Here is a 10,658-nt window from a genome sequence, read left to right on the forward strand (position 1 = left end):
GTTATTTACTGCACATGTTGCCTCAGGACTGTTTCATGTGTCTGCTGGACTTTGTAACACTAAGCACTTAATAGTTTGAGTACAGCTGTTTGGAGGTCAATAAGCAGTCTTACCAGGTGTTCAGGACAAGGATGACCAAAGGTTGCTATCAAAATATTTTATTTTATAGGTAAATGGTTGATGTGAATGTGATAAATAAAGAAGTACAGGTATTGTCATTTAGAGTTATAATTACAGGTACACATAACATAGGATGAATATAAAAGTATTCAGTGCAAAATATTTCATGTAAACAAAGATGCTGCGTGTGTGTATAATGGCCAGTCAACAATGCATAATACAGGTTAACATTTATCAAACGGATAACACAAATAAGCACCCCAATACACTCAAAGGTATATTAACAGGAATATATTGATCCAGTAGTGTTCATATATGCACAATAGTTATGATTACATGTGATCATGTAACGTCTTGATTTGACACTTTTCTTCACCACATACTCATTCAGTAAATACTTTTCAGTGTCCTCTCACATTGTCCAAAAGTCGCTCCAATTCAAGTCAAGTGGTTTGACAAGCCAGTGAGATTGGGACTTTGGTGGTGCGGTTTTAAATAGTGATACGGGGACCAAGAGTTGATCTGAGACTCAACCCACTTGTGTGGTGCGTGGTCATCTGCCTCATCGTCGATAGTCGCCTCGTACTCAGACATGACCAGTTCGTATTCATCAGAGCAGTTCCTCCCATCACTGTCCCCCCGTGAACACACCTCGTCCTGGGTCAGTCCCCCATGGTCCTGGAGACTGAGGTGACACAGTCGACATACCCTCACAGGCTTAGTTGAGATGTGGCAGATTACGGCCCGGTTCTTGGAGCAGGCGTTGCAGACGATGAAGCCGCAGCGACGACAGTGGTGGCGACGTTTGTTGACCCGAAACGTTTTAGAGCAGCGCATGCAGATGGCGGACGCCCGGTCAGGGATCCAGGTGGTGGCGAAGGTGCATCCGGGCTGGCAGCCGGCATGTTGCAGCTGCTTGGACCTGCAGTCCTCGATGTGTTCCATCCAGGCATGCTTCTCCTCAGCAGAGGCAGCTGACACGTAAAATGACTTCCGTGGGGTGCGGATCAGCCACTGGTTCTCCATGCTGACCCCATCCTCCAGGTCCTCTAGCTGGATATCCTCCAGGCAGATTATCTGCTGGTTCTTGTGCCAGTGTCCATGAAGGATGATGCTACCGTAGACCAAAATGTCATTAAACAAGTAAAATACTTTGGGCTGTGGGCGGCGTCGACACAGCTTCATCAGCCGCCCCTCGCCTATCAAGACCCGGCCAGGTCTGAACAGGGACTTCCCAGAGGGGCCAAAGGAGTTCTCCACTGCCTGGATCCGCTCTCTGTTCTCTTGCGTGAAAGCCAGCTGGTCCACCATGATGAGCTGGATTACAACACTACAGGAAATTAACAAAACATCCACAAAATGTAAATACAATTGAAATAACAAAAGATTACATTAAGATTTACACAAGACGAAATGGTAGGCCTATGTCACTAATGATCGAATAAATGTATAGTGAAAAATAGTAAATTGTACCTTTTACTCTCTGTTTTGCGATTATTATTTTTTTTACGCTGCAGCAGTCTGTCTCAGTAGTAAATCGCTTAGTTCCCGTTTGACCACCATACAGCAGGTTTTGTCAGTGTCAAGTAGTAGCTTCTGTAATGAAGAGTGAGTTGCCACGAGAGGTCCTTTATATGTGAAACTCACATTTCCTGTTGAGTCGCACTGCATGGGGAGTTCCAAAACAACTTGACGTGGAGAGAGAGAGAGAAAGAGAGCAATTAGAAAGAGGGAAAACAGGCAAGACCAGATTCTCAAACATGACGGGATGTGACTCGGGGCATAGAGATCCTGTTAAATTACAGTAAATACAAGTATTGTAATTGCGAATTCTAGGACTATGAATACAGGAAAACCCCTGTTGGACAGCATTAGAACTAGCATCCTTAATTGAAACAATAACAAAGCTGTCATCCCGCCAGTGTTTTGGTTAAAAGCTGAGGGATGGGCCTTGGAGAAATGTAAACACTCTCAAATTCATAGACAGAGCTATGGATGCAAGGACTGATCATCCATGATATCAACATTATATTTTTGAACAATGTTTTGAGGCTATACAGTGTTTGTTTACATTTACATTGTTTACAAACATTGGAGTAAAAAACAACAGTTGACCTATGCTCATGTTGCATTTATAATTCTTCAAGAATCAATGGGTATGAGTGTACAAAACATTAAGAACTGTTCTTTCCGTGACATAGACTGGCCAGGTGAATCCAGGTGAAAGCTATGATCCTTTATTGATGTCACTTGTTCAATCCACTTCAATCAGTCTAGGTCCAAAAGTACTAACAGCTTCTACCCACAAGTCATAAGTCTCCTGACTCCTATTTGCATCGTCTAATATTGAGTTACACCCTCTTTTGATGGACCATTCTTGATAAAACACAGGAAACTGTTGAGTGAAAAACCCAGCAGTGTGCAGTACTTGATACACTTAAACCGGTGCACCTGGCACCTACTACCATACCCCGTTCAAAGTTTATCATTCATTTATAGGTCCAAAAATGTACGTAGCAACCAAGGATTCCAGCTTTAAACAGAAATATGAATAACAATGTAATGATAGGGAAAAAAATTGCATGGCTATAAATTATAGGAATATAATGATGGTTAGTGATACTAGCTAATGGTTGCAACTGAAAAACAAAACAATGAACTTGCTATAATTGAAAAGCAGCATTGAATGGAAAATCACAAAAGATTTTGCTGCATGTTGATCAGATTCTCGCTCCGGGGAAAACCACAAATATTCGGTAGTATGAGAAAGTGTTCTCTTGATGGATCACTCTTATGGAATGTTGTATAAACTAGGACATAGGCCTACACAAAGACCAACTTCTGATAGGGAAGCATTGCAAAATGTAATGACATCACAATTCAAACAATCATAGGTGATTTCCTTCAGTAGGGGTGTCTTCTCAGGCCACCTTATGATGGAACACACAGATTTAAAAAAAGCAAATGCACAAACTTGCCATTTTCAGAGGCCACAACTTCCTTAAACACAACTATCTCCATCTCCCCAAAAGAATGAGTAAACAATGTAACAGGGCTCCGGGCAGCCGAGCGGAAATGGAGGAAAACTCGCCTCCCTGCGGACCTGGCATCCTTTCACTCCCTCCTCTCTACATTTTCCTCTTCTGTCTCTGCTGCTAAAGCCACCTTCTACCACTCTAAATTCCAAGCATCTGCCTCTAACCCTAGGAAGCTCTTTGCCACCTTCTCCTCCCTCCTGAATCCTCCTCCCCCCCCCCCCCCCTCCTCCTCCCTCTCTGCGGATGACTTCGTCAACCATTTTGAAAAGAAGGTCGACGACATCCGATCCTCGTTTGCTAAGTCAAACGACACCGCTGGTCCTGCTCACACTGCCCTACCCTGTGCTTTGACCTCTTTCTCCCCTCTCTCTCCAGATGAAATCTCGCGTCTTGTGACGGCCGGCCGCCCAACAACCTGCCCGTTTGACCCTATCCCCTTCTCTCTTCTCCAGACCATTTCCGGAGACCTTCTCCCTTACCTCACCTCGCTCATCAACTCATCCTTGACCGCTGGCTATGTCCCTTCTGTCTTCAAGAGAGCGAGAGTTGCACCCCTTCTGAAAAAACCTACACTCGATCCCTCCGAAGTCAACAACTACAGACCAGTATCCCTTCTTTCTTTTCTCTCCAAAACTCTTGAACGTGCCGTCCTTGGCCAGCTCTCCTGCTATCTCTCTCAGAATGACCTTCTTGATCCAAATCAGTCAGGTTTCAAGACTGGTCATTCAACTGAGACTGCTCTTCTCTGTGTCACGGAGGCTCTCCGCACTGCTAAAGCTAACTCTCTCTCCTCTGCTCTCATCCTCCTAGACCTATCTGCTGCCTTTGATTCGGTGAACCATCAGATCCTCCTCTCCACCCTCTCCGAGTTGGGCATCTCCGGCGCGGCCCACGCTTGGATTGCGTCCTACCTGACAGGTCGCTCCTACCAGGTGGCGTGGCGAGAATCTGTCTCCGCACCACGTGCTCTCACCACTGGTGTCCCCCAGGGCTCTGTTCTAGGCCCTCTCCTATTCTCGCTATACACCAAGTCACTTGGCTCTGTCATATCCTCACATGGTCTCTCCTATCATTGCTATGCAGACGACACACAATTAATCTTCTCCTTTCCCCCTTCTGATAACCAGGTGGCGAATCACATCTCTGCATGTCTGGCAGACATATCAGTGTGGATGACGGATCACCACCTCAAGCTGAACCTCGGCAAGACGGAGCTGCTCTTCCTCCCGGGGAAGGACTGCCCGTTCCATGATCTCACCATCACGGTTGACAACTCCATTGTGTCCTCCTCCCAGAGTGCTAAGAACCTTGGCGTGACCCTGGACAACACCCTGTCGTTCTCTACTAACATCAAGGCGGTGACCCGATCCTGTAGGTTCATGCTCTACAACATTCGCAGAGTACGACCCTGCCTCACACAGGAAGCGGCGCAGGTCCTAATCCAGGCACTTGTCATCTCCCGTCAGGATTACTGCAACTCGCTGTTGGCTGGGCTCCCTGCCTGTGCCATTAAACCCCTACAACTCATCCAGAACGCCGCAGCCCGTCTGGTGTTCAACCTTCCCAAGTTCTCTCACGTCACCCCGCTCCTCCGCTCTCTCCACTGGCTTCCTGTTGAAGCTCGCATCCGCTACAAGACCATGGTGCTTGCCTACGGAGCCGTGAGGGGAACGGCACCTCCGTACCTTCAGGCTCTGATCAAGCCCTACACCCAAACAAGGGCACTGCGTTCATCCACCTCTGGCCTGCTCGCCTGAGGAAGCACAGTTCCCGCTCAGCCCAGTCAAAACTGTTCGCTGCTCTGGCACCCCAATGGTGGAACAAGCTCCCTCACGACGCCAGGACAGCGGAGTCAATCACCACCTTCCGGAGACACCTGAAACCCCACCTCTTTAAGGAATACCTAGGATAGGATAAAGTAATCCTTCTACCCCCCCCCCCCCCCCCTTAAAAGATTTAGATGCACTATTGTAAAGTGGCTGTTCCTCTGGATATCATAAGGTGAATCCACCAATTTGTAAGTCGCTCTGGATAAGAGCGTCTGCTAAATGACTTAAATGTAAATGTAATTGTGTCGTGTTAGCTCAAACGTGTGTATCATTGAACTAGGTGCAAGAGTTATTACAGCTAACAAGGTTGGCCTTTTTTCAGTAGAAAAAACACATGAAAGTACAGTTTAACTGTGCCTGATGTTTACCAAAAAGGCATTCTATTTTTAAAACAGACTATCAACCAAAATGTAAAAAAGAACCCCAATGTTGTCTGTCTGGTTGAGCAGAATACAGCAAAGACTGTACAGGTGGAAAAAAAGATTAACACATTGTTTCAAGGAATACTCTTACCGGCCATTATACCATGACAAATATGACAGATTTCCAACGAGCTCTACGCTTTACAAGAATACAGAAGTAGAACGAAAAAAAATTGTGAAATCTGGTTATGAGGGAAAACAATATGTCCCAGTATGGCTATTCTTTAGCATGGAATGCCAAGTCACCAGGGCTGAACAAATAAACAGCACATGCATGCAAGAAACATTGGACTTAAATATTACACGTACTTGGTTGAATAAAATGTATGCTTTTTATAGCATCAAATGAGGTCATAGATGCACGTATTGCATTGCACGGACTGATACACCAGGCCTCTTGACCAAGACCTTACACCCTGTGAAAAGAAAGTAGAAAGCATATTTGAAGTCCCAGTGAAGAAGGAAGTGATGACGTTAAGTTGTTCCCTTCCAGTCAGTCTCATACACACCACCCTGCCCAAATAACGAAATATCTCATGCATCAGCACACTACTGAGAACAGGGATAGGCTTTTTACTGGCTATTGAATAGGGAAATAAAATGTTACAATATTTTACAAAACAGACAGCAAATGCTTTGTTTATTAAATTGATAAAAATAAAAAAAATACATTCAATTACTCAGTTTTCATTATTGTAATAGCATAAAAAGTTGACAAAATCATACTCATGGTTAATAAAGAAACAAATATGAGCTATCCAAAAGCCAACCATGAGAGACTTACTTGTCAATGCAACTCAACTACCAAATGAAAATTTCAGGTCAGCAATGTTTCTAGTACCTATGTCACTTCAATTGACAAACCAACATCCAAACCAACAATATACAACAGGTACCTTATAAAAAGTTGACCAACTAGGAAATTCCCAAATTATCAGGAAATTAAGCATATTGTATACCAAGACAGCCACATTTTCAGTTTCCACATCATAGTATAATTGTATCTCATTGTGTTACTTCAAACTAGGTGATCAAGAAAATGTAATCTGTCATTTGACAAAAAATGTATAGAGATATGTTTATTGTACATACATTGAAGCAGATTGATCTAGTGCCACCTTGTGGACATAGGTAGTGTTGCTCAAAACAACTGAAAACAGATCATAATGCATTTACAATTATGTAAAATAATTGAATCATTGACCAATCAATGGATACGTTTACAAAAAAAGAAAATACCAACACAAACGCTCTCTAATCACAACTATGTTTTGATTGCTTTGAGTCTGTAAGGTCTTCTGTCTTTGCCACAGTACAAAATGCTATAGAACAGGACTTGCATCCAAAACAGATGCTGAGGATTCCCGTATGACTTGAAAATAAGAATTGAAGATGGTGATAGTCCTTATTGTAGATCCTGACAGGAGTTGTTTACTTCTCTGTCCTTTGAGCCTCTGAGCTCAGTCTCATTACTACACTTCAACAGGATCACAGGTCTATGGTTCCTTTGACTTTAAATTTCTTTGCGGATCGCTCGCTTGAGCGGAGTTCAAACTTGCTGCCGTAGATATGGGAGACAAAGCCGTCAATCTCCACGGCAAACACGCTGTTTCGCTTGGGTATGACTGCAGAAGAAGGAGAGATGAGGAAGAAAATAGAATGGCAGTTTGGCAGTTGAAAAACAGTTCAATAACAGCAGACTTAATGAATACCTAAACAAAAGGTACTGAAATGTGGCGTACAAACCTTTCAGTCTGTCCTCCTTTGTGATGATTTTGAAGACATGCTTCATCTCCTGCACTAGGATTCCTGTGGTGCCTACATACGAGGGGCATTTGGACCTGGCCACTGTTTCACACACGAAAAAACATTGGTGATCATTACATAGACATGATTATATACAATGTGCCATAGATGTGCTAATTAAGATCCTGAAGACTGGCATCGATTAGTGACAGTAACAGCAAAAGTGTTTTGACCAAATAAACAAGCTCTCACCTGTAAGAATGGCACCATGAAAATCAGCCTTCAACAGCCTCTGCTGAATTGTCTGTGGGTTGCTTCAACATAGATGTTATTTTATTAGGATTTAACATTCTAGCCATACAAAAAGCTTTGTCCTACATGAACCAAATAAAATGCATTTCTTACCTCTCTGGTTTCAATCCGTTGCACAGATCTCTGATGTACTGTTTCCATAGCTCATGCAAGGGCAAGAAAAGCTCATATCTACAGAGATAAAAATAATTAGCATGTAAAAAAATAAATATATATATGCCTTACTAGGATGTAAACCTCTTACATGTCAGAGCAGTGTAAACAGCATATTTAGTCCTACTACAAGGAAAAAGTATGTACAAACTTTTGATGCTCTGGTTTCAGCTGAAAGACCTTCATCTCTCTCCTTTGTTTAGCATTGAGACCCTTGGCTCGCTTTTTATTTTTCTTCTCCTTTTTCTTTTTTGCATACTTTAGAACCACAGCCTTGCGAAGCATGAAGTCGCCGATGTTCTTCTTGCTCATACCGGGTAAACTGTTCTTCAGAAAGCCATTTGTGAACATCTCCGCCTGCTTATCACTCTGAGACTGTATGGGCACCAGAACAGACATATCCCATCACGAGACAGCCTAACTAGCCTGTTAGTTATAGTTATGTAGCTAGCTTGTCTGCACAACTGAAAACAGGCTATGTGACAGCATATTTAAGTGATAATGCCTGAGAAGCCAGTGTTTGAAGGATACATTAGTAGAGGGCCGGCAAACCATTCCATTTACACTTTAGTCATTTAGCAGACGCTCTTATCCAGAGCGACTTACAGTAGTGAATGCATACATTTCATGCATTTTTTTTGTACTGGCCCCCGTGGGAATCGAACCCACAACCCTGGCGTTGCACACACCATGCTGGCGTTGCACACACCATGCTGGCGTTGCACACACCATGCTCTACCAACTGGGCCACAGGGAAGACTATGCCAACCATGCCAATATATCCTCCAAACACTTGCTTCGAAAGCATTATCACTTTTATACAACGGGTTACCAACATATTCAAATAATGACTGACATAGTATGAATTTACTCATACTATTACATCCTTCCACAAGATATAGTTCCAACACAAATCTAGGGCTGCTACCCAAGCCGGCTGGTCGTTCATTCTATTGGTTCTGTTGCGAACCACCCAGTGTATTAATGGTGAATATGTTAAAGAGTGTCTGTGATTAGATCCTAACAGCAGACTACCTAGTTGCGGTGGAGGGCTTTCTATAAATGCCTGTCTCAGGTTGTGTCCAACCTAATTCCTGGCTACATTATGATAGCTAACACAACAGTATCACATCAGTACCGTAGGATACCCACCACTATGCCCAGAATATGTCCCTGATCAGGAGGTAGGCTAGCCTGCACGAGTCCTAGAAGATAGGAGAACAAATGTTATGTTATCAGTTAGCATTTTAGCTAATCTTGTGAGATGTAGCTAGGAACAACACATATGCTAACGTTAGGTAGGTAACGTTAGCCAACGTTCGTAAACGTGTAGCTAGCTAATCTTTAAATAATGAACAACGAATGGATTCATGTGAGTAATAGTTCCTTTAAAAAAGCCAGTTTAGGATACTCACTCTCCATATTTCACCTGGTATGTCTGTAGAAGCCACAGCTCCCGTTGTAAAATAGCTAGCTAGCACTCAACTTGTCAATGCATGTATTCACAACACATGGGACTACCGTACGCAGGCGCACAGCTGCAACACTGACGTTGGCCGGCGAGAGGCTATGGTTATTGCTATATGGGATCCTTGAGACGTTCCTACCGTAAACCTAGCCCTTGATCATGACTATTTGTTCCATTATATTACACATAAGAGTCATCGGAGGAAGGCGTCTTCTGTATGGGGGCGTTTTGTTAAGAACCCCAATGCTTGGTCTGAACATTAACACGCACCGCTTACGGTCATAGCCGCGTGAAGTAGGGGTGCTGAGGGTGCTGCAGCACCCCCTGAAAATTCAGAAAAATATACACTACGGTTCAAAAGTTTGGGGTCACTTAGAAATGTCCTTGTTTTTGAAAGAAAATCAAATTGATCAGAAATACAGTGTAGACATTGTTAATGTCGTAAAGGACTATTGTAGTTAGAAACTGCAATTTTTTTAATGGAATATCTACATAGGCGTACAGAGGCCCATTGTCAGCAACCCTCACTCCTGTGTTCCAATGGCACGTTGTGTTAGCTAATCCAAGTTTATCATTTTAAAAGGCTATTCTATTCTTGTTCTGAGAAATGAAGGCTATTCCATGCGAGAAATTGCCAAGAAACTGAAGATCCCGTACAACGCTGTGTTCTCCATTCACAGAATAGCGCAAACTGGCAGCTTCATTAAATAGTACCCTCAAAACACCAGGTCTCTGACCTCCTCCCTATAGGCTGTCTCATCGTTGTCGGTGATCAGGCCTACCACTGTTGTGTCATCGGCCAACTTAATGATGGTGTTGGAGTCATGCCTGGCCATGCAGTCATGAATGAACAGGGAGTACAGGAGGGGACTAAGCACGCACCCCTGAGGGGCCCCCATGTTGAGGATCAGCGTGGCGGATGTGTTGTTCCCTACCCTTACCACCTGGGGGCGGCCCATCAGGAAGTCCAGGATCCAGTTGCAGAGTGAGGTGTTTAGTCCCAGGGTCCTTAGCTTTGTGATGAGCTTTGAGGACACTATGGCATTGAATGCTGAGCTATAGTCAATGAATAGCATTCTCACATAGGTGTTCCTTTTGTCCAGGTGGGAAATGGCAGTGTTGAGTGCAATAGAGATTGCATCAGCTGTGGATCTGTTGGGGCGGTATGCAAATTAGGGTGGGTCTAGGGTTTCTGGGATAATGGTGTTGATACCAGCCTTTCAAAGCACTTCATGGCTACAGACGTAGCATAGCTGGATTTCTTATAGGCTTCCGGGTTAGAGTCCCGCTCCTTGAAAGCGGCAGCTTTACCCTTTAGCTGAGTGTGGATGTTGCCTGTAATCCATGGCTTCTGGTTGAGGTATGTACGATCGATCGGTCACAGTGATGACGACATCATCAATGCACTTATTGATGAAGCCAGTGACTAATGTGGTATACTCCTCAATGCCATCAGAAGAATCCCAGAACATATTCCAGTCTGTGCTAGCAAAACAGTCCTGTAGCTTAGCATTGGCTTCATCTGACCATTTTCTTATTGACCGAGTCAATGGTGCCTCCTGCATTAGTT

The 10,658-nt window shown here is 43.8% G+C and overlaps 2 protein-coding genes across 4 annotated transcripts; both read right to left on the reverse strand.

Moving 5' to 3' along the window:
• Window positions 1-142: 142 nt before the first annotated feature.
• Window positions 143-1,766, reverse strand: pkhf1 (Pleckstrin homology domain-containing family F member 1). Of its 2 annotated transcripts, none has more exons than XM_014175223.3 (2): window positions 1,594-1,766; window positions 143-1,437 (listed from the first exon to the last, which is right to left on the reverse strand). In XM_014175223.3, exon 2 carries the CDS (start codon window positions 1,429-1,431, stop codon window positions 559-561), a length of 873 nt encoding a protein of 290 aa, XP_014030698.1. In that variant the 5' UTR covers window positions 1,432-1,437; window positions 1,594-1,766; the 3' UTR covers window positions 143-558.
• A 4,707-nt stretch (window positions 1,767-6,473) lies between these two features.
• On the reverse strand, window positions 6,474-9,172 carry pop4 (POP4 homolog, ribonuclease P/MRP subunit). Of its 2 annotated transcripts, none has more exons than XM_014175565.3 (7): window positions 9,036-9,172; window positions 8,773-8,825; window positions 7,772-7,995; window positions 7,561-7,638; window positions 7,408-7,469; window positions 7,156-7,257; window positions 6,474-7,034 (listed from the first exon to the last, which is right to left on the reverse strand). In XM_014175565.3, the coding sequence occupies exons 1-7, from the start codon at window positions 9,040-9,042 to the stop codon at window positions 6,898-6,900; spliced, it is 663 nt and encodes a 220-aa protein (XP_014031040.1). In that variant the 5' UTR covers window positions 9,043-9,172; the 3' UTR covers window positions 6,474-6,897. The 2 variants fall into 2 exon arrangements, with proteins under 2 accessions (XP_014031040.1, XP_045564682.1); XM_045708726.2 differs by having other exon boundaries at window positions 9,050-9,118.
• Window positions 9,173-10,658: the final 1,486 nt, after the last annotated feature.

This window comes from Salmo salar, chromosome 26 (genome assembly GCF_965601325.2).
Source record: "Salmo salar chromosome 26, fSalSal1, whole genome shotgun sequence".
In the NCBI taxonomy this organism is placed as follows: Eukaryota; Metazoa; Chordata; class Actinopteri; order Salmoniformes; family Salmonidae; genus Salmo; species Salmo salar.